General features: G+C 36.4%; 3 protein-coding genes and 1 pseudogene across 3 annotated transcripts in view; all 4 read left to right on the top strand.

Annotated features, from left to right (window-relative positions):
• LOC145765718 (uncharacterized) overlaps nt 1–25,177 on the top strand; it is a 1,283,504-nt gene that overhangs the window by 383,299 nt on the left and 875,028 nt on the right. The window lies entirely within an intron of this gene.
• The window catches only part of LOC145765613 (uncharacterized), a 66,700-nt gene that overhangs the window by 41,122 nt on the left and 401 nt on the right, over nt 1–25,177 (top strand). The gene's annotated exons all lie outside the window — the stretch shown is intronic.
• On the top strand, nt 15,813–17,162 carry LOC145765619 (uncharacterized; annotated as a pseudogene).
• On the top strand, nt 19,270–24,870 carry LOC145765616 (uncharacterized). The gene is made up of 5 exons (XM_082577450.1): nt 19,270–20,626; nt 21,025–21,117; nt 23,655–23,723; nt 24,154–24,390; nt 24,750–24,870. The coding sequence occupies exons 1-4, from the start codon at nt 19,270–19,272 to the stop codon at nt 24,252–24,254; spliced, it is 1,620 nt and encodes a 539-aa protein (XP_082433576.1). The 3' UTR covers nt 24,255–24,390; nt 24,750–24,870.

Genomic DNA, 25,177 nt, shown 5'->3' with positions numbered 1-25,177 from the left:
ACTTTCTCCTTCATTAAACGATGCTTCTGAAGAAGAAATAGCCTCTTCGTGTAGTTCTGGAAGTGATGTAAATACTGGTAGTGGCTTTTCATCACTGTGAGGAACTGGCCGCAATGCCGAATGCAGATTTGGATATTTCAAACGATGTTTACTCTTTTTGTTATACCCTTTCACACTAACAAGACAAAAATAACAATCGTCAACATGATTTCGTTGCTCTCGCCAAATCATGGGTATTCCAAATTTCATTTGTGAACCTTTTCCTTGCGACCAACTTCTCAGACATTCAACTCAGGTCTTGCACACTTCATGAGGAGCCCAGCTTTTGTCCTGGTCTCCAACTTGACTTTAAAGTAAGCAAGATATGCCCTTTTTACAAACGTGGTAATATTGCATTGTTGAGACTTCAACATGAAGCATCCACAAATGTAACAAAATATATCCGGATCATTACAACATTTTCTTCTTTTACTGGAAGCAGACATAGCTTGAGATCAAATATAACCTTTCTTTGTTAGTAGTTTTTTAAGAGCAAGTTTTTCCACAGAAACACCACTATACCAAAAACTCTAACCGACTTGAACTCAAACTTATAGAGTATGAAAATACCTTTTCCTTCTACAAACCACTTTTCAGCTTGAACTCTGATGTTGGTCTGTACAATGTACATGTGCTTTATGAAACTTCTAAATAAATCTTCCTTACTAAGCAAGAATTTATTACTAAGTCAAATCTACTCCCACCAGCTGTCTTCCTACGATATTCCATCTGCACAGACATAGCAGCTGACTCACAGATAACGCCTGAGAAGCCAAGACAAGGAGTTCAAGCCAGCATGGAAAAACTCAACGCTACCAATCACCACTATGTCCTATTACGATTATCATAACAGGAATTTTTTTTATTTTGGAGGAAATCTGAACTAATTTATGAATTTAGTGTAAAAATATCTCTATGTTTGAAAGTTTATAGCTGTCAGAAAATAATTATATTTGACATTTTACTGCACTAAAAAGGGTAAAATTGGTCAATTTCATAAAATAATGGCAACCATAGAAGGAAAACTTGATGTGATAGAGAAAATCTGAGTTCATTTTCGGATTCAGCGCCCCAAAATTAGCCAAAATCAGTTGTCAAAACCCAAACCTGAAAAAAAAAGTTGACATTTGTAGACCAGTGTAATTTATGAATCCTGCGTGGATGAGTTTGCATCATTTGTTGTTAAACAAGATGCTTTTTCGCCAAAAAATGTGAAAATTAATTAGTGTCAGTGGAAACTATTATTGAAAATAATGGTTTATGTTGGTTTGCTCAATGGAATTTTATCATTGCTTGATTCGCTATGTTTTTTTTGTTTTTTTTAGGAAAGCATCATTAAAATCAATCACATTTGTGTTTTGCAGCATCAACTACAGAAACTTAGTTTTAAATCTGTTCTTTTTTCAAGTTTCTTAAACTAAACACAACATGTCTCGTAAACGAACCAGAACAGTTGTTCAAAATAATGAAGTGGTGGATGAAGGTGACTTGTCAACCAATCCTGGTAAGTTTACTTGGAGGGTTTCTATGATATGTAGATTAGTCTACTTTGATATTCATGACTTTTTTTGACATTTTACACATAAATATCACATTTTGAAATGTGTTGCTACATTTTACTGCAAGAGAACAAAAATTTGCAACTACTATGATTGTAGCATCAATTTGTGTGCGTCAAATTGAACTCTACTGACCGGTATTTTTTTCTACCTAAAATTACCACAATCTTTATAGGACACCGTTAGTGATACCGTTTGGTAATTTTTGAGCTGATCTAAAAAAAGACAGTTATGTAATGAACTTGTTTGAGCGCAGTTTGCATTGTAATTAAAGTATTTGAAAAAACAAAAAATATATACCAAGGTTCTAGTAATATTCTGTTGAGTTTGAATATCAGATACTAAAATTAATATTGAAGAATTGTTGCCAAATAAGGCATCTCTCCTTATTGTAACCACCCTTAGTCGCTTTTGTTGTTGGTTTGAATCTTTATCCTCGGACTGAAAAAGCCTTGATAGGTCATTCCTGATAGTTCTGCATACTTGTAGGGGCTATAAACCAGACTGACACAAGCCTGGTCACCGAGACCTACTTTCACTGTATTTCCACGGTCGACTACAAGTGTGATAATGATCGATATCAAACTTGATTCAATGCTTTTCCTTAACCATGATGGCGATATTGATAACAATCGTATGTTTGCAATTGATTGAGTTCCGCTTCTAGAAGCATGATCGTTGCTTACTTCACAACGTATAGATATTAACAACCTGTTGTTGCCTGATGCTGGGAGTTCTCTGTGGTAATAGCGAATTGCACTAACTTTAGAACACAGTTCCCTAGTCATGTCCTATGACGAATGGTGTTGACGTCAGTGAGTCGTTCTTCAATGCGGATTTTTTGTTTGGCTTGAGGCTGCTGTCTGTGGAGTTTCTGTGTTGTTAGGCGATATTGCTGTGAAATTTTGTTGAATCCGTTGATTTATAGATTAGGTGACGTAGTTCTTCCCTTTCGGCACTGTTGTTGATTTTTGGACTCTGTCTACTTCACTATAAAGATTCTGGACTTCACTAATAAAGATTGACATAGACGGCACAATTCACCACGAGTTCTATAGAAAAAAGCAAAGACAAAACTACTCCCACACTTCGACTCGGCCCTACCACAAGTACTAAGAAGACCATACTCTTAAACGAAATACAGAAAAGAAATGATAGATGTTCCTCAATCAACAAGGCAACACCACACTTGACGAAATTCTAGAAGACGATCGAGAACAATGGATGCCCCAAGGACTTATTTAAGCAACCTTCCAAATGACGACGACACCAGCAAAATAGGCACCCCCCACCGACACCATATAACTCAATGCATTTTGAATTTCTTTTTATGGATTTGCCAGTCCGCCTCTTCCGACGCTGACAAACCCTTCGAAACGCCCTTCAAAAACCACAGAAGTTCGAACCTTGCCGGCTACAAGATTGCCCACTACGGAACGAATACATGCTTTACCACCAAGAACTGTGTTTACAAGATCATATGCAAGAGATGCAGGGAAAGCTACATAGGCAGCACGATCCGCCCACTCCACTCCCGCCTCAAAGAACACCTTAGCTCAGATAAAGGTTCAGGCTTTGATCATCAACAACAGTGCCTCGCCGAATTTGAATTTACAATCATTGTCAGATAAAACGACGCGATACAATTACGCTTCATAGAGGCCATTTTCATAAGTAGACAGCAGGGAATGGGATGGAATGGAATGGAAGATGGAATGGAATGGAAGACAGATTTTGTGATGGAAGATGGAAAATGTCAAGGATGGAAAGGAATGGAAGATCTTGATGATGGGATGGAAGAATCTTCCATCATTCCATCCCAATTCCATCATTAACTTTCTAAAGCTTTATCAAGACATGCAAAATATTACGTTGCTTGCTGAAATAATTCGATTTTCGGTTCGTATTAAACCAATGGGACTGTTGCCTGACGCGTATTTGTCAAACCTGCTGTCGTTAGGCAGAATTGACCAATCAGAAAGCAATAAACGATTCACACTTATCCCAAGAGGAGGAAACTTCTTGACGTTTGACATCATTCCATCATACGACACTTGTGTTCTATGTTTGAAGATTCTCGTGGGTTTTGTTTCGAGAAGGCAGTTAAACGAAATAGATTTTTGTACATTTCGAAACAAAAAACTACAATGGCAAAGTTGGTAGAAAACAGAAGGAAACAAAACAAAAATGTCTCAAAAGTAAACGTTTGAAAGTATTAATTTTTGCATCCTGAACAAAAGTAATGTTGTGTAATAGGTTGGTTGGTTTTGAATCTTTATCATCGAACTGACAAAGCCTTTGATAGGTTATTCCTGGCAGTTTCGCATCTAGTCTACTTTTTGTAGAGGCTTTGAGCTACCGACGCAGGGCGGACGTTAATAAACATTATGTATAGACCAGCGTAGCGCTTGGCCTACATTTGTAGAATGTGGCAGAAGACCAAATCATATTTCAGCTATAGCTACGCTGTAGCCTAGTTTCAAATACCAGAAAAAAAAGCCAGAAATGTTGTTTGTACCTTGCGAAACGCTAATATGCGCAAAGAACTGCGCAAGAAAAGTTTGCCGATGCCAATTTTAGACGTAGAAACTCGTTGAGATCAACCTACGATATGATCAAACGACTGTTTGAACTTTCAAACTTTTGTCAGGAATTTGAAATTCTCAATGAAAATCTAGGACTTTCAGCATTAGAATGGACCGAACTGAGACAAATGTCAGAAGCGTTGGCTCGAGTAAGAGTTTTGACGACGCAATTACAATCGAGTCAGTTAACACCAGGTCAGATGCTTGGCCATTGGAATTGTGTTCTTCATTCATTGCAATCTTGTGAGACAGGCCTATCTAAAAAACTCATCGAAAGAATGTCATTAAGAGAGGAAGCATTGTTGTCACCACCTCTTTTAGCTGGAAAATATTTGGATCCCGAGTATCAAGTGCTGCTGACAGATTCACAGTCTAGAGAAATTGCCAAGGTTGAGTTGCAAGCAGTTCATAAAAGAATTGCTTTGTTTGAGGCAAAAGAATCAACAGCAGGCAATGATTTCGAAAGCAGAACTGGCACTAATTTTAGAGAAAACATATCTGAAAGCCACACTAATGAAACGACTTTGTCACCCATTCAAAAATGCTATTAGAAAAGCAAAAAGAAAAGCATAGAGTCTCAAACTCGTCACCTTCGTCTGGCACAATGCAACCCATTAGATCAGTGGTTCTCAACCTTTTTTCTTTCGTGGCCCATTTTTCATTGCATAAAAATTCTGTGGCCCATTAAGTTTTTATGAGAAAAAAACTACAAAATAGGTTTATAAACAAAAAGCAGCAGAACATATTTCAAAACAGATTATTTATTTAACCGATCATTAGTGAGAGGCTTGCTCCTGAACATTGTTAACCAACATATGAATGTTTGGAGGCGTTGAAGATAGCGCACAACGCGCACCATCTTCCACTTCAAGATGGTTCCTAGCCTTTCAATTTAGCACTTCATCTGCACCAAAGTGGAAAACTCTGTTTCACATAAATACATAGCCTACTGATGAAATGCAGCAGCATTTTTATACATTCTTCACCGACACGCTGATAAGAAGCACACGCCCTTGCCTAGAAGTCGCAAAGGTAAGGTCTCAAACATGTCTTTACAAGCAGAGTCGTAACTTTATGTTCTTTTTTTTTTCCGGAGACTGACAAGATGTTGCAATATTACAGACGATAAATTCGTGACCAAGTTATCTTCAATCACAGATAAGGGTCTCAAAATTTCCCTTCTCTACTTTTCGTTTCAAGTTTTCAAGCTTTTGCACAAACGCATTGTTCAGCATTCATCTCCGACAATAATTTTATAAATAGTGGTTACAAAGTTTATCGCCTTGATAACTATGTTCAGAACATTTTGAAGAGATTCCGAAAGAGTTTTCGATGCAAGGGCTTGTCTGTGTATCATGCAATGCACTGGGACAGTATGAGGTGATCGACTACAAACTAATGTTTGCAGGCCACTTTTAGCTCCTAACATGGTAGAAGCACCGTCAGTGCACATAACACAAACGTTTTCCAAACCGAGTTCTTCTTGGTCGAAAAACGCTGCCAACCTTTCCATCACATGAACAGCTCTTGTATTGGTCTCTACTGCAGAGCACAACAGGATATTGTCTTTTAAGACTTTTTCTGACATGTATCTGCAAAACACCAAGAACTGAGAGCAAGATGCAATGTCTGTAGTTTCATCAAGTTGAATTGAGAAGAATCCCAATTGTGAATTTTTTATTTCTGTAATTACCTGCTCTTTTATATTGTCAGACAAATCAGCAATAATCCGCTGTGCAGTATCATTTGAAAGAGGAAGTTGCAGTAATTACAATTCTAGCCATTTCTAAAGCACAAGGATCAATAAGAGTCTCGCCAATTGTGCGATTGTGTTCGGTTTATGTTGCTTTGCGATCATAAAACTAGCCACATAAGACGCTTCAACAATGCCTTTGGAATGTTGCTGGAATCTCGCTGTTGAATCCAAGCACTGATGCTTCACACTATCTTTTTTCGTCTTCATCATTATCGCACATCTTTATCCTTGCAATTTGGATGAACTTTTTCCAGGTGAAGTTACAGTTTTGATGGCCTCAATGAATGAAGAATTTTATAACATAATACACATTGTACTTATTCTTCTCTGTTATCAAAAATTGATGTAAATCCATACTGAATGTCATTTTCATCAAACTTTTGTTTTTCCATTTTTACGAAGTCTTAAAGTTTCTACTGTAAATCTAAAGTATAAACTATTTACATTAAGTAGTTGAATGAGTTTCGCTTTTAGCAGCATGATCGTTGCTTACTTCACAGTGTAGATTCAAACGATCTGTTATAGCCTGATGCTGCGGGTTTTTTTCGGCAATATCAAATTGCACTAGCTTTCGGACCACAGTTCCTTAGTCATGTGCTATGACGAAAGGTGTTGAAGTCAGTGAGTGGTTCTTTAAAGTGGCTCTTTGGTTTAGCTTGAGGCTGCCGGCTGTTGAGTTTCTGTGCTGTTGGCGTTATTGTTGTGAAGTTTTGTTGGATCAGTTGGTTAGTAGATTAGGTGACGTAGTTCTTCCCTTTCGGCGCGGTTGTTGATTTTAGGATTTTGTCTGATTTTACATTAAACTGTCACTATTAAACTGTCACTACATTAGACTGTCACTACTATGCATATAATATTTACATTAAGACTGTCACTACTATGCATAGTAGTAAACATATCAAAACACACAGTTTACACTTCTTTGGATTACATCTTTTCAGAATCCGGAGGTGTAGCCTACTGTACAAAGCACAAATAAGTAAAAAAGCAGCTTAACCACACAGCACACGCTCCTTGTAGTCACAGTGGTTCCCAACATTTATGTTCTATTCTTCCTTTGAAAGCTTCAAGTAGCCTATGGTCAATTCCTCCCCAAAATAAAATGCTGCACGTACTAAAAAGAGGTTCTGTAGAAGTTCAAGTAGGCGACCGCTTTCAAAGATGGCTTAATTGTAACCACAAAGTAGTCTACTATACACCATAAAGCAGGGGTCGGCAAACTTTCTGTACTACTGGGCCAAATCTACAAACTTCCGGTAACGTGCGACCGCATAAATTTCAACCTATAAACAATCGCCACATTATCCTTAAAATCATGGCGCACCTGCAACTCCTATTCCTGTATCTATTGCACAATGAGACGTGTTTGTTGCCGTTTCATATTTATTATCAAACACGTGTTAAAATGCAGTGCATTGTTTTTATTTACTTATAATTTATCAACGTGAAAGATGATGTTGTTTCTGTGTCATGGCTAAGGTGTTTAAATCCACTGGCAACTTTGTTGATAATATTTGCAATACGTCATTCAAATGACGATCTGACAGGCGAGTGCGAACTTTATTCTTTGCGTAATTCATTTTTGAAAAAAGCTACTCACAGCAATATGTGCTTCCAAACATGCACATTACACGTTTTGCGTTGTCATACAGATGAGGATAGGTGGATTTCTGGACATATTCTTTATAAAAGTTGGCAATTGGAACTGAATCGTATTTGGCCTTCAATAAGTTATGTTGGATGATTGAAGTTCAATTATTTCCATTTGCATCTCATGTGGCACAGTATTGACATCCATTGAAAATGGAATGGCAAATAAATCGAATCTGCTTCTTTTTTTTTTTTTCAAATCGCAAAATCGAGATTCATAGTTAGTTGTAGTGGAAACGATAAATGATATGTACTTATCAGGGTTGGAAAGTTTACAAAGGTCAAAATTGGGAAAATGAGCAAAGTTGGAATTGATTACCGTAGTTGAGTTTCCCAAAGACGTAGCTTGTTTACGAAGGCAGTAATATGATCATACATCTGATTAATAAATTGCTCCTGTTCTTGTAGTTGTAAGTTTAGCTTGTTTATATGAGAAGTGAAATCAGTGAGAAAGGCTAAATCTGTTAACCAATCAGGATCACTCAGTTCATCAATGCCAAAACCTGCATTCTTTTGTTTCAAGAAAGTCACTATTTCGTTTCGCAAATCATAAAACCGTTGTAACATAGCACTGCGACTTAGCCATCTTACCTCGCAAAAATACATCAGATCTTGATGCACAGCATTCATCTCTTCAAGTAAACTTTTGAATTGGCGGTGGTTAAGGCCTCTTGATTCTTTTAACAACAGTCAACATTATGCTTTAGTTAATGATGATGAAATTCATTAATGATAAAACTTAAATTCTTAAATTCATTAAACTTAAACTCATTAATGATGAAACTTTAGTTTAGCCTATGCACTAAAAGTAAGATCGTTCGAGGGCCACAAAAAGTTTGTCCGCGGGCCGCATTTGGCCCGCGGGCCACAGTTTGCCGACCCCTGCCATAAAGTGTTCTAAACTGAGTTGATGTAAGACTGTGTTTTGCAGTAACTAGAATAATGATTGCCACTTTGTAGCTAAAAACAGCAGCATCATTCATTGTTACTACAATTAAAACTACTAAACAAACACACACGTGTAAAGTTAACTTTTGTGAGAAAAATGAAACAAATTTTTTTAATAAATCTCTCAATTTTTTAAATACGTCTGTGGCCCACCTAAAAATGCTTCTATGGCCCACCAGTGAGCCATGGCCCACTGGTTGAGAACCGCTGCATTAGACTGATTAACTCATTTGACCATCATGAATACAACTAAGTAAAATCAGTGTTTGAATTTTGGAAAACTCATGACAGCAAAACCCTGTATCAAATAGCAAAAGTAGTTCTTGTTTTGCCCACAACTCAAGTGTCCGTGGAAAGATTGTTTAGCGGCATTAAATACATCATGAGCGATTTACGAAACAGATTAGCTGAAGATAGCTTGCAAGCAGTAATGCTCCAATGATTAGGCCTAAATCGCTGATTTAAAATACATACTGTGGGGTTTGTCCATTCTCGCCAAAGTCAGCTTACTATACACCAGACGAGCGTATTTCATTTTCAAACTAAATGCTAAATTCCTATTATTATGAAGGTTAGGCTATCATAATTATATTTTAAATATATTTGCTATAAAAAAGAGAATTGTTGAAATTGAGATAAGTTATAAAAAAATGATTCAAGTCATCCACAGCAGCTTGGTGTTGCAGCTGAGCAGAGCAATTTGCTTATTGGCTTTGAAATTATTTTCTGGCTTCAAATAATGTAGGCTATCCTACTACCATGTCGCTACCCGTAATTACGCTAATTTTCTTTATCAATATTAGTTACTTACAATAATAACTTACTGTGTAATGTGGCAGAATTTATTATCTTATCTCTTTGCAAGCTCAACTTATTTGGATGAGGGTGAATGATTTTATTCGTTGCAATTTTAATTTCCTGTGTGTTTTTTCTTTTTGTTGCCATTAAGCTACTAATACATGCAATGCAGCTTATGCAATTTTTTGTGGCTGCTACCCATCAGTACTAGTGTTTTTTTGTAAAACTCACTCAGGACTAGCTTCTACCATATCATCCGATGATGATGACTTTAACTTGTGCTTTTATTGCACCAATTGTCCGCGATACTTCTCAAGTATTTTCAATACTTTTTTATCTTCTCCTACGTAAACTACTACTACAGTTTCTTTAACTTTGCTACGTTTCTTTCTGTATTTATAGAATCAATCTACGCTTCTAGTTCTAATAGTTCTAACACCAAACGGTACGTAATCCTTAGGAAAATACTGCTGTTAAATTTTTAGCTTAAGTTTAGCCTATGGTTTTTTAGGTTTATTTGTGCCATATTCAACGCGGAGATCACAAAATGTGAAGATGGAAGATAGAATGGAATATGGAAGAGATTTCTGAGATGGAATGGAAGATTTCTAAGATGGAATGGAAGAAAATCTCAGGATGGAAAATGGAAAGAACGTCTTCCATTCCATCCCATACCCTGGTAGACAGAATCCAGAAATCAACAACCGTACCGAAAGGGAAGAACTACGTCACCTAATCTATAAATCAACTGATCCAACAAAACTTCACAGCAATAACGCCTAACAGCACAGAAACTCAACAGCTGGCAGCCTCAAGCTAAACCAAAGAGCCACATTAAAGAACCACTCACTAACTTCAACACCATTCGTCATAGCACATGACTAGGGAACTGTGTTCCGAAAGCTAGTGTACCGGTAATTTGATATTGCCACAGCGAACTCGCAGCATCAGGTTAAAACAAGCCATTATTACATACATCGTGAAATCGTATGTTTGATTGTCATCTCGATATTTTAGATTATATGCCAAGGTATCTTGATTATTATTTTTTGATTAAATCCATTTCTTACTTTGAAGATACTATGGAGAACGTGGAAGGTCAAACTCCGAGTAGAAAAGTGAGCAGAATGACGACTGGAAGGAACATGAGCGGAAATACTGAGGTGAGTCAACATCAGCAACAAATCGTTGTTCACTAAATAAGCACAATGTGTGTGTTTCTTGTATAATAATCTTGTGGTTAGCAGTGATCACTCGATGTTGTGTTTTTACGTGGAAAAACTGGATGGGTTTTATAATTTTGTTTTTGTTTGGCTATTTTTTAACTGTTTAAACTGTTTCTTTCAAACTTGTATTTTTCAGGAACAGTCAGTGGCATCTGGCAGTGGTTTGTCTTCTGGACCATCAATCAATGTCGAACAAGCTGAAAACAGCATAGTTTCAGCTGGAATAGTTGTTCAAAATCCAACAGACAATCAATCTTTTACCGTAATCAACCAACACCACCATTATTATCCTGCAGGTGAGATTTTTTTTGCTGAGACATGTTTTGCAAAGAAGATCGTTTATATTATAGTTTACTTTTGTATGTATTAACACAAACTACTGTATCTGTATTTGCACAAATATGCACAGCCACTTGTAATCTTAACAACAATGATATTTCTGAGATTACGCAGTCACATAAAATCTGACAATAGCCTCTCTCTGATTTTAGCAGATTATTTCCAAAAGCATAAATTCGAAAAATTATCAATACAAATAAATCGAATTTCACGAGAGTCAATGCAATATCATACAGCTAAACCAGCGATTTCAATCTTGTTGGATCAATGCTTTTTAACCTTTCTTCTTTTCTTTAAAACATTTCTTTTTATTCAACATTTCTTCAAACTCTCATGCTCCCTTCCGAACGAATGCTGCTATTCCATAAATCTTCGTCAAATCATATAAACTCAAATGTGAAGTGTCACTTAATAATGCAATGTAGCCTATTAATTTTACTGGCTTGTCTTACAGAGTAATGAGCACATCTCTTGCCCTTTAATAGATCATTATAGTGCAAGTTAAAAATTTTAGGATGACGTTATCATAACTTTTATGACGTCACCTTGACATCATCGTCAAAAATAAGTCTGAGGTCTCTTTCTGTCAGACTAAACCCATTGAGAAATTTCAAAAGATGTGTATAGGTTGTCTGAAATAAGCAAAATGCCTTATCACCACTAGTGGCGTGAAGTGCTGCTTTTTAATCTTCTTAATCCCCCACAGTTTTCAAAATGATGCCAAATATCCAAAAGTTGTTTTTCACTGGTGAGTTATCAGTAAAGCATTGGATGAAAGTGTTTTCAGTTAAAATAAAGAGTTCAACTCCCAAGATCATCGCTTAACAGGTCAAAAATGAGTAATTTTGGCAAAATGAAAATTTTTAGGCCACTTGAGGCAAATTATCCCATCATCTGAGAGCAAAATGCTCGTCATTTTTGAATTTCTCATTCTCAAAATCATGGAAAATAATGCGAGAGGCTAAAAAATGTGAAAATATTTGAGTTTTGAACAGGTCTAACCCATCATTAAAGATCCTATCAAAACAATTGAAGTATTATCACACTTATTGATATTTATTAAATTTATATAAATATACAGTAGGGAAGGAGCGACCTTCCTGGTGTCAGCACTACCTGACTACTCACTATATAACAGCGAGCATTGTGTTTCGCTAACCATACCGGTGTAGCCTCCACACTAGCCATCAAGACTCTTCCCTTCTCAACTGTGCATATCCTTGGCGACAGTTAGTTTAGTTGTTTTCTTTCCACAAAAGTAAGAATTCAATTGAATGGAAATAGCAGCGGTTGAGAACTATATGGCAGAAACTAGTGGTGCGGTACTGATGAGCAGCGCCTGCTGAATGTTTGGGTGTGTGGACGGCTCCCGGAGCGGACTCACTAATGATGAGACAGGGAACAAATCCATTTCATATGGAAAATTGTAAACCTGCAAGATGTAGTGGTATCCATCTTGAACTCTGAGCGTTGCGCAAAAAGACAAAAAAAAAGTGCAGCCTCATGGGTGAAACACGTGTCTATCGCTGAGTTCTTGTTACACTCGAATGCCGAGAAACGAAAATACAGTAGATAGTTTTAACAGCGCTTTTTATCACATTGGCAGCGCATTTAAGGAAACATGATTTAAAAATAAACATGATTATTTTATGCTAGTTTTTTTCAGTTTATTATAATTATTGATTACTGTCTGCTTTGCTCGGCGCTGAGGAACAACGCATTCTGTGATCGATACAGCGCTGTATAAAAATATACATAATTATTATTTTAATAACTTTACGTTGTTTCATCTCAAACACTTCATTTCAATAAATTTGTTGGGTAAAAATTTAATTTCTATACGTACAATACAGATGGCTATTATCTTGTAAAATATTTGGCTCTGTAATTTTTATAGCTCCCGTTATTACCGATTAATTAGCACGAGGCTAAGATAGCCCGTGACGTGCTTTCCCCGTACGAAAACAGCTCGTATTAAGATAGGATTAAAGCATAAAGAGCTAAGAAATAAAAAATAATTATAAAAATATAATAATACCAAATAACAACAAAACACAGTACAATAAGATAAACAATAATATTAAAAATTGATGTTTATCAGCAATAAGTACAACCACACTTCCTTAAGTTAAGTTTCATTACAAATTATGGAAAGGTTCATCAGAAGTATCTTCCTATACACAATCATCCATCAGATCAAGTTCTTTATCATCTTACCACGTGCAACAACAAAGTAAGTTTGAATCACCTTGTTTTTAACATTTTGTTACTAACATAAATTGTTGGCCCATACAAAATTACAAGTTCAGTACTCAGAACAACCGACTCCAAAGCAAAACAACTTGAAATCAAGTTAAACTCTAAAGGAAAGAAAAAGAAATGATTAAAGTTTAAACGTTTTTAAGTAACATTTTAGTTACGATATCAGTTCCTTTAGTTAAGTTTCATCACAAATTATTAAAAGGCTCATCAGAAGCACTTGAAACCAACTATTCAAGATCATCCATCAGATCAAGTTCCTCATGTCGCCACGTGCAACAGCAAAGTAAGTTTGTTATCAACTTGTTTTCATCATTTCTTGTCATAATTTTCTGTATTAATCATGGCTGTGATACAAATACATAGCCGGCTGCATAGCCGAGTGGTGAGAGCATTGGAACGGCACTCGAACGGGCGCCGGTTCGATACCGCTTAGGAGCATGCGGCTGTGTCTTTGGCAGGACACTTTAAGGCATGCTTGAAGGTGGACACGAAGATTGGCTTCCTTGCTTTCCCGTCCACTTAATCTAAATCTTCAACCACCAGGTCTAAGCCTGGATACGACAACAACATACAAATACATTGTTTTGATAAAAAGATTCAAACTGTTGTGCGTCAAGTATTGCGGCTGATTTTACATGAGGACTATTGTGCTTGGTTTGTGGCTTACTTCAATCAGAAGATAATATTGTGTAATTTGCTTCTTGTAACTTATGCTTCCATAAACAGTCTAAAACAATAAGCAGTATTATGACTGTTATATTATAGCTACTCCAACCGAAATTGATCGGGAAGTACTGCAAGACACAATTCCAAAAACACCAGAATCTGCATGTCTGTCATCCTCATCTCCATCGCATGTCTATCCTTCCACTCAATCATCATCTTTAAATCCTGGTAAGTTAAATACAAGATTCAGTGCTACAATGATTTTAAGTTTATTTTAAGATGTAGTGTAATATAGACTTAAAATAATTATACGTAATCATAGCTGAGACTGTTCAAGTTCTACTCTGTTTCACTTTATTTTGAGATTTTAAATTTAACTGCAATTAAAAATTTATTTAGGCGATCATTGCTGACGTCGTTTTCAAGACAAACATACGTGTACCCAAAGGTGGGCCGGTATAGCGATACTTTTGCGGCGCCGCAACTAGCGTGCTGCGCTACTTTTTTGGTAGCAATAGCGGCGCTACATTTTTGGTAGAGTTGCAGCTGCAGTAAGCGACGTTATTCTTGTCCTAACGCAGCGGAAGAGAATAGGCGCTACATTTGCTTCAGTCGTACTACCGCTATACGCTACTTTCCAATTTAAAGTGAAATAAATTGTTTAAAAGAAAAGAGATTTTTGATGGCAACTCTGTAGCATAAGAATAAACTTTCACGTAAAACAGTTTTTCCACAACGACGTGAAAATTGTAGTGTGAACGAATGTTGTACTGAAAGGTGATATCATTCGTTTTCAAGGTTGTTTTAACTTCACAAGGCACTAGATTAGAGCTTTCAAGTGTCAGTTTAAGACTAAAGTAGCACGTAAAAGTAGAGGTACTGCGCGCTACTTTTTGTTTGTAGCGGTAATGCGTTACTTTTCATCAACTGGTAGTGCCGCTTTTTTACATATTGTTACGGTAGCGATAGCGCGCTATTTTCAAAGTAACAGATGCCCATCTTTGTGTGTACCCAACTATCACACATCACAGATTGGGAACTCTAACGAGTGTTATACATCAACAACATCATCAAGAGTGAGCTAGTGAACCCAGTGAAGGATAACATTGCTTGAAATCGAAGGAAATTGATTTATGTTTATTTTTTCAGTAGCAACACATCTACTCACGTCACAAACACCAAACTCATCTCAACGAACTACTTCATCTCTTCACTCTGAACAACAAGAGAGTAAGCTCTAAACAATTTCAGAAAACAAATTCAAATCTATTACATATTTCTAAAAGTTTTAAAAATTACACTATGTAAAAAAAAAATTTTTTTTTTCTTGTCCTTGTGAAACAATTGCTATAGTTTGGTTGCTTTTGCCGAAAAAAACATGAAAAATCATTATTATACCACTATAACTTCCTTAGACTAGTTTGAAATTTTTTCTATTTCTCGTGGCATTAAGCAAGTAAATTACATTGATTGTCGGCTATATCGCAGTTGTTAGGAGTGTGCTAGGGCTTGCCGTGGTGGAAAGTACTCAGCAGTTTCCTTTTGACGTGTGGTGAGCTCTTTGCAAAAAAAGCACTGTCCAAAGCAGTGGTTTCCAACTTAGGGTAAAATTACCTCCGGGAGGACATATACAATACTTTATGGGGTAACGTGGCACCAAAATTGAGCTAAAAATATATGTTGTTCATTATATGATGTATGTTGTTCTCTAAGAGGCTCGGCAAAAGTTGGGAAATACTGGTTTAGAGAGTTACAGCCGTGCAAAAATATCTATCATGCATAGTTTAAATGCCAATCAAGTGATCAAGATAAACGTTGGGTACCACTTAATATATGTAATACTACCGCGGTACTCTAAAACGGTTGGTATAGAGAAGAGAAAGGGAAATGCGTTTTGCTTTCTCCCGTGTCTTGCATGAGTCCACAAACCATCTCACAACTGTTACTTCTGTATGGTGGACCCAAACCAACGACGTTAGGAAAAATGCCTTTCCCATCCCAGTACCCTGACATTCCGTTACCTATTGCACCTGTACCCTATAATGCAATTAGCATACCTGTCCCACAATTAACCAGGTTGAAAGATGAACAATTCATTGCACATACAAGCTCGACATATTCAGAAACGGATGAATCATCTATTGCTTATCTTCAACGCCGAATTTCCAGTAAAAGGTGCCCCTACTACCCCAACCAAGAAGACATGAACGATCTTGTCAAGGAACTGTCATTGACAAAATCGAATGCTGAACTACTCATTTCCAGACTAAAGGAATGAGACTTACTGGATGACAGTGTTCGAATTACTTCACAGAGAAAGCGACATCGCGGCTTCTCAGTGTTCTACACGTTCAAAGATGATATATGCTACTGCCATGATATAGAACGACTCTTTCAGGCGATGGGCATTTCTTGCAATCCTTCTGAGTGGAAGCTCTTCATCGACAGCTCATCTAAAAGCGTCAAAGCTGTTTTGCTGCACAACACAAGCAAGAGTCCCTCCATTTCTCTGGCTCATTCAGTTTATATGAAAGAAGGGTATCCGAACATCAAAATCCTGATGAGTGCATTAAAGTATGACCACTACAATTTGGAGGTCATTGATGATTTCAAAATGGTGGTTTTCTTGATGGGTCTTCAGGGTGGCTATATCAAATTTCAATGCTATCTTTGTCTCTGGGACAGCAGAAATACAGCTCTTGACTACAAGAAGAGGAATTGGCCTCTAAGAACCAGCTATGAGCTTGGAACTTATAATATGAAGCAACAACCACTGGTAGCCTAGATGCAACGATAATACTGATGCCACATCTGCACATAAAACTAGGTCTAATCAAGCAGTTTGTTTAACAACTCGACACAGAGGGTGACGCATTCAAGCACATTCAAGAGTTGTTTCCAAAATTACCAGAAGCAAAAATCAAAGCTGGAGTATTTTTGGGACCTGAAGTGAAGCGACAGATAAATTCCATCGATTTTCCAGAGATGCTGTCTGAGGTTAAACGGAGAGCTTGGACTTCTTTCCTTTCTGTAGTTCCTGGGCAATCACAAGGCAGAGAACTACAGGGAACTTGTGGATGCGTATTGCGAGATGGGATGCAGGATGTCGCTGAAACTACACGTACACTACATGCTCATCTTGATGAATTTAAGGATAACATGGAGGACTACTCAAAAGAACAAGGTGAAAGATTTCATCAAGATGTCAGGTCTTTCGAGGAACGCTATCAAGGACTGTACAATGAAAATATGATGGGGGCTATATATATGGAACCTTTTACGTGAAATTGAACTGACATATCGTCGCTAATCTCAAAACAATGCTTCTTTTTGATTAAGTTATAAGTTTTGAGGGCTTTAAGTGACAGCGCAGGTTTGCTCTGTAACAATATTGAATAAAGGCCTATAGCACCAGGCCTTAGAGCTTTTGTCTCGTGTTTATGTAGTAAAATCGCCTTGCATAGCCTACATGTGTTCTTCTTTATGTAATTTTTTAGAAATAGATTCTGAAAACAACATTTTCATTTTTATTATTTTATTATTAGAAAGCAAACAAAAACAACTAAAATTAGATTTAACTCCATTCTAATAATTCAAAAAGATATAGGGGGGCAAAGGCATTAACAAAGCAAAATTAGACGAAAAAATTCCAATAAATTAATCTTATAATGTCAGAACCAAAGTTTGAACTTTTTGAATGCTTATTTTTATTGATTTAGGCCAGTGGTTCTTAACCTGGGCGCTACCGCCCCCTAGTGGGCGCTGTTAACTTTTAGAGGGGCGGAAATATTCAGGGGGCGTTATAGGGGGCGCTACATTCAGAAGGTGTAACGATATTTTCCTCACTGCAAATTTGCTTTAGTAGTTCTGCTGGGGGTACGAGAATCCACCGAGGATGAGGAGCTATATACAGTATAGAGATTGTGTTTAACAAGGGAAGTAGTGATTCTCTCTCAGAGCATTCTATGTTGGCCTATACAACACAATGCACAACACCATCCGACAAGCGTGGACGTCGGATGGTGTTGTGCATGGCCTTTGTTGTTGATAATGGGCATTGTTTCCCTTTCCTTGTAGTAAGTAAATGGCATTTTGTGGTCAGCTTTTGGCAGGGACAGCGGGCAGGCAGTGCAAGCAAACCATAAGGACTGGTCATAATAATAGTCAGTCAATAATGGTTATTCGTGTAACTCTTACTAACTACTAAAAAATCAGCAGAGATGTGCCTTAAGACTTTTAAGTTAAGAGCCTTAAGGCACATCTGTGCTGATTTTTAGTATTAAAACTAACATCGGCTTAAACTAGTTTTTTCTTACTAACTAATAACTAATTACTACTGGCTGTAGGCTAGCCTTATAGTCTTGGAAGAAAATGTCATTAGTAGGCTACAGCCCTTATATTATGGTGGGCGCCAGACTATGGAAATCTCTGAAAAGGGGCGCTGGGGAAAAAAAGGTTAAGAACCACTGATTTAGGCCATACTAAATCAGAAAATAATAGTTTTAACCCATGGACAAATTTTGTGTTTCATGGTGTTATTGTACATAATTATTTTGTAGTAAAATAACCTCAGACTTATATTGAAAAGCTCCCAGATGGAAATTCATAATTAAATCATTGTAGATTAGGCTAGGTTGGACGAAACTACGCTACCACAAGATGTTATAACTGACAACCAGCTTTATTTCCGACGTATCTTCAGTCAGCACGACTGACTATTAAGGTTGATGATATTGTTGACTATTAAAGTTGATGATATTGCTGACTATTAAGGTTGATGATATTGTTGACTATTAAGGTTGATGATATGGTTGACTATTAAGGTTGATGATATTGTTGACTATTAAGGTTGATGATATTGTTGACTATTAAGGTTGATGATATTGTTGACTAACAAGGTTGATGATATTGTTGACTATTAAGGTTGATGATATTGTTGACTATTAAAGTTGATGATATTGTTGACTATTAAGGTTGATGATATTGTTGACTATTAAGGTTGATGATATTGTTGACTATTAAGGTTGATGATATTGTTGACTATTAAGGTTGATGATATTGTTGACTAACAAGGTTGATGTTGCTGATGCAGTTGCATACTACCAGCTTAGCAACAATATTGGACAGCAAAGGAACATATTGAACGAAACGAAGAAATTTTCAGAATACAAAGTTAAAAAATAATTGAATTAAATTGTTTTACATTTACAACATTTACACGTACCCTGTGGTGGAATTCTTTTGTAGTTATGTAGTTGCCTTTTCTTAATGTAATTTGTTTTTCGTCTGTTTTCCACACAATTTCTTTTTATCGCTGAGTATTTCTTAATAAGGGCTTAAGTTAAGCCGAAATCGTTCGACTGTTAAAACTATTTGTAAATATGTAAAATATATTAATCAAATAAAGTTAACAGCAACGCTAGTGGCTTGTTTGAAAAACAATGTTTGCAAACATTTGGTTTTATTTTTTATTTAAAGGTTCAACAAAAGAATTTAGAAAACTTCAAAAAAGAACTCGCAAACTTTATCACCCGAAGCATGACGTTGATGTTTCTAACGTTGATGTTTCTCCAGAGAACATTCCAGAAATTTATCCTGAGATGCTTCAAGTTGATTTTTACCAAGGAAGGTTCATTCCTGAGGATGACAATTACAATCCCGAAAGTCAAGGAATTGAGTTAATCGGATCTGACAGAACAGTAACAATCGATCAATTAGTTTCAGATATTCTAAAGAACAGGTTTGTGTCGGTTATCGGATATCCTGGGTCAGGAAAAACAACTCTATCGAAACGCCTGGCAAGACGACTTTCTCAAAATAACGACTGTCTTGTCCTGAGGAAGCTTTTTATGGAGATGAACTGCAATGACCATTTGGTGTTAAAAGAGTTTCTATTGGGAGACTGCAATTACAACTTAAACGACGAAGAAAAGAGCTCTGTTTTTGAATGCATCACAGCCAATACAGAAAACTGCTTTATTATTTTAGATGGATTTGATCAGGTAAGTTGGACCCTGGAAGACAATGTGAAAAAATCCAATTACAACATTCCACTTCAATATTGGGAACTTGTTTCGAATATTTGTTTGGGAAAATTTCTTCAAAATTGCCACTTGATATTCACTTCTCGACCACATGCTATGCTTAATATTCCTGTACCATGTCGACCCAAACGCACTTACTTCATTCGTGATCTGACATCTGACAATATGAAAACGTTATTCTACGCTTTAGTCAACGACGAACAACAATCCGAGACTCTTTGGAAGGAACTTACCATAAAAACTCCACATTTAAAGTCAACGTGCCACAACCCTCTGATGCTGCAACTCTACCTGAGAGCATCTCTTGGATCGTCACAAACTGATGATATATCCACAATGACCAGGATATTCCACACTGTATTGTTAAATCTTAAAACCTCAGGACATGTTAGAATTTCGATATCAGATGATTTTGTCATTAGGCTTTCCAAAATTGCGTATGAAGCAACAAAAGGAGGAACCGTCTTAATCACAGCAGACAACCTTGAAACCGAACATCTCTCCAGTCAGGTAGTTCAAGATCTTGTCGTCACTCTATTGGGAGCAAACAGAGAATATGCACTCTTCGAAGGGCAGAAACGCTTCTATTTTAGTCACCAGACCTTCCAAGAGTACTTCAGCGCTTTATACATCTGTCGTAAAATGTCATTAACCGATTTTAAATCTTTTGTTCAAAATAACTTGCTGGAGGATCACTGGGCTGTTGTTGTACAATTTACATCAGGACTCCTTTTGGATCCGATCATAAACAAAGGTTAATTTATATTTCATCTACAGTTTATTTATCGTACCACTAACAACAAATTATATCATAGAAGTTTTGTCGTATTAATAGGCCAAGTCAAAATATAATTTGTTATCTTATGGAGAAATTCATTATAATAATTGATATTCCTTTCAACAAATATCATTAGTAATTGGACCCTTGACGTTATTTGTGAATGAGCGCTCAGACGATTATGTAATTATTATTTTTTTTAATTTTGTCAATTGTATTTTCTCAATCTTGTGTTTCATAACTTTATGTTAGAAGAGGTATAAGTGTTACACAGCGAGTACATTGTGGCAATAAACATATTTGCTTGTTTGTTTATCTGCATAACTAAATAATATCTATTGCACACACAACAAATTATTTTTTCAATTTTACAGATCAATTGAGCACTGCAATGAATCGACGTCCTTCAGTAGAATCTACGTCAGCACTGACGCAACCATCAACTTTGCTTTCATATTTTGCTTCAAGTAAAAATATTGTTATAAATTCTACCTCTTCTAAACTGACGAAAGAACGCGTTACAAAATCTCGCGTTTGTTTTTACATTTATTGGCGAAAAAGCGATTCGCGACGGTGACAAAGAGCAACAAATCAAACGTAATTATTTAAAGTCGAAGTAACATTACAAACCAAACTTTATTACTACACAAAACGTCAAACATAGATTGCAAAGGAAATATATTCAAATCATCTCGAAGGCCGCATTATAGGATTTCATTGAGTGGTTGTGGAATCTTTATCTGCGAAGTGAGGAAGTTTCTTTGAGAACATAACCCTGGCAGTTTCACCTACTAGGAGAAGCTTTGAACCACTGACGCATGACCGGTCACCGAGTTTGACAAAAACTGTTGTTTGTCGAGTATTCCATCCACTTAGTGCTTCTGAATGTAGAGCTGTCCTTGAAATGCGTTGCTCAAACGCACACCCCGAGAGTCGAACCAGCTTTGTTTGATCTTACGGTTTCTTCGTACACACAGTCGACGCTTAACCAACTGTGCTATCGAGCTGACAGCTTTGCAGCCGTATATTATACAAACCTGTTCTGCATTGTTGAGACCCATTAGAACAAATCATAAAATGCGGAATATTCACCAGTAGATCATCTGGAAATTTATTGAAGCAAACTTCTATGAAGATGCACCGGCAATTTGGTAACATTGGTTTTATTTTAATGGTATTTGATAGTTTGGTTAACCCTATCTTAATACGAGCTGTTTTCGTAAGAGGAAAGCAAGTCATGGGCTATCTTAGCCGCGTGTTAATTAATCGTTAATAACGGGAGCTATGAACATCACAGAGCCAAAATATTTTACAAGATATTAGCCATGCGTATTGTGCGTATAGAAATTAAATTTTTACCCAACAAATTTATTGAAACAAATTGTTTGAGATGAAAAAATTTCAGAAAGTCGGTTTTTATTCTGCTTTCCCAAAAATAGCTTCAAAATTGAAATTTTTGAATTATAACATAGACTCATAGAGTAATGCTAAACTAAACAAAAAATTACTTTTTCTCATAAATATAAGCCATTTTTAGGCGTTTTTACATTTGAAAGTAATTGCAGTAACATTCATATTGCACTAACATTAACACATATATAACTAGCATTGCACGAAAATGTCTAGCCACCTGAGACGAAATGCTTTTTGTGAGGGGCAGAAAGGTAGAAAAATGACCAGTTTAGGTTTAGATTCTAAACTTTAGAACATTCGCAAAGAATAAAAACTAAAAGTCAAGAAGTTTCATATTTCTAGAATATCTCTTTTTGTGAAATATTTCACTACTAGAGTGGGGCGTCCTCATAAAACCCCGTGTCGCTACAGATAGGGTTAATTTGTGCAACATATCAGTGAACACTGTAGTCCAGGGGTGTGCAACGTGCGGCCCGCGGGCCAAATGCGCCCGCAAAGAAAAATTATGTGGCCCGCGAAGATGTGCCAATTTTGAATTGTGTGCGGCCCGCGAAACGTGTTTATAATTTAGTTTAGTCTGGTACGTGTGAACAATTCATTTTAGAGTGGATTATTGTAGATTTCGCACCTTCTGTTAACCATTTTAGAAATCTCCCACCGGCCACCGCTAATCCATTGTATTTATTTATTTGGAACGTAAAAATGTGTGGTCACATAAAAGGCATTATGAACAAAGTACGACTTTGGAAACTCACGTACAGACAGGACATCTTTTCCACTATCCCACTTTAAGAGACTATGGAATGCATCCTGATAAGAAAACTGAATTTGCTGACCAACTTGAAAAATTGTTGTATGAATTTTTGGCTTGTTTTAAGGACTTCAAATCTTATGAACATTTGTTTGGTATGTTTGCTTTGCCATTCAACACAGACATTGACAAAGCACCAGCAGATATAACTTGAACTGATTGATCTTCAAGAGAAAACGGATTTGAAAGCAAAGTATTTAGAAATAAATCATGGCGATTTTTATCGAACACATTTCAGCTAAGATGACTTTCCACATTTGAAAAATCCATGGCTTCAAAAATGGCACTGTTTGGCTCAACGTATTTGTGCGAACATTTTTTTCTAAAACGGGCGTCATGAAATCTCCCTATTGATCGGTTCTGACAGGCGAACACTTGGAAAATGGACTTCGAATTGCGATCACTTCCATTAAAGTAAATTTGGAAAAAGCCGTCGGGAAAAGAAACCAGCTGCAAACTTCTCACTGAGCTCGTTTAAAGACGGTGTGACAATAAATTTGAATAGCACTTTTCTTCAGAAATTTATGTGTCCTAACTTATTAGTTCTGGAAAGAGATAACCCCTAATATAAGAATAATATGAATAACAAAAAAAATACTCTTTTGTGCCTGTAACTACTAGAAATCATATGTTAAATAAACGTGCAGCCCGCGGTTTCACCAAGTTATTTATATCTGGCCCTCCTGTAATAAAGGTTGCGCACCCCTGCTGTAGTCCTTCTAACTTATGAAAGCAACGCTTATAAATCATAATTTTAATGACAAGTTTTTTATATTTTAGATGATAAAATGCAAAAAAGACAACTATTTGTTGAGGAATTGCTGAATGAAACCCGGAAAGTTGCTGCAGGTAAGTAAAAGTAGCCTAAAGCTAGTCTAAAACTTCAATATAATTAACATCAAAGAATATAAATTTAAAAACATGTAAGTACTGCAGCGACAAGTTTCCAGAGTTTTTTATTTTGAAAGTTTCAGTAAAAAAAAAAAAAAATTGTGAAGTCATAAAACAGAGATTCATCAAGGTGAAAAATCACAGAAAACCAGTTCAGTGCGACCGCATGAATTCAGAAAAAAAGAAAAGAAATAGAATTACTGTAAATATAATTAAATATCTTTATACCATTTCCTTTTTTTTTTTGCATAAAGTTTGATAAAATTATGCAGGTAAAAATTTCAAAATTTTTACAAAAATCTTTAAAGAAACACAGTTTGACGATTTAAATGTATTTATTGTTTCACTTAAAGGTAGGCAAGGTGATAAAAGATTAGTTTTGATTCAGTTGCAGCAAGAAATGGTTGGTTCAGCTATCAATTCTGTCATCATTCTGCTTGGTTTCATCACACAAATGTTTTAAAGTTTGTTTCTGTCCGTGTCTTCTGAGTTCGAAGAAAGCATCAACATGGATTGAGCTGCAGCAAGAAATTGGTGGTTGTGAAATTTTCATGATCAAGTTCTAAAGTTGCTTTGAAGATTTATCGACAAAGAAATCAAAGTTTATTTTAATTTGCAAGCTCTGGTTAGTTTAATGTTTTAACAAAAGTTTAGTTTCCACCTGCAAAGCTAGCCCAAGTATTTTCTCCTAATTTGATAAAACATTGAAGCCGTTGAAGACAAAACTTGTGATTTTGTGACCAGCTAACAAAAGTCTACTCAGGTTATTTTCAAATTAGAACTTTGACTCAAACCTGTAAGTTTGGTTCAAAATAATTGGTTTATATTTTTGTGTGCGATATAAATGAATTAATGTTTTGTTCTTTAGTAAACAACTTGTGTTCAATGTTTGATTATTTTATGGTTAGAACCAATTTGTGGTTTTAGACTACAACCTGTGGTTAGCCGAGCTAAAATTGATTGATATTATTCATGCATTATTAGATCACAATGATGATCGCTCCATTATCGCCATCACAAAGATCTTCCGGGAAGGCAACGACTTGGAAGTGACCGCCACAGCAGGAAGTCATTTTGATGGAGGGTGGATACGGATGAAATCCTCCCACACTCAGAATGACTTCCATGCAGTGACGTCATTCCTCAAGTCGATACCGACGAAACTTGGATTCCTTAATCTGTCCGGATGCAAAATGAATTCCAATCAATTCCATCCATGGAAAGAGGCGATCAAATCGATGCCTGGATCCGTGAGTCATGTTTAACTTTTATAACCAACCCATTGATTCATGGTCAGTTATTACGTTGATTCAACGTCGCATTACGTTGTTTTAACGTCTGAGTTTTAGCAAGTTTCACAAAGTAAGTTCCAGTTTCCAATTTTAATTATTTTCTAACAATTCTTGTAAACA

Source organism: Aplidium turbinatum, chromosome 2 (genome assembly GCF_918807975.1).
Source record: "Aplidium turbinatum chromosome 2, kaAplTurb1.1, whole genome shotgun sequence".
In the NCBI taxonomy this organism is placed as follows: Eukaryota; Metazoa; Chordata; class Ascidiacea; order Aplousobranchia; family Polyclinidae; genus Aplidium; species Aplidium turbinatum.
The sequence above is the reverse complement of the archived record's forward strand: the minus strand, read 5'-3'. Positions and strand labels throughout refer to the sequence as shown.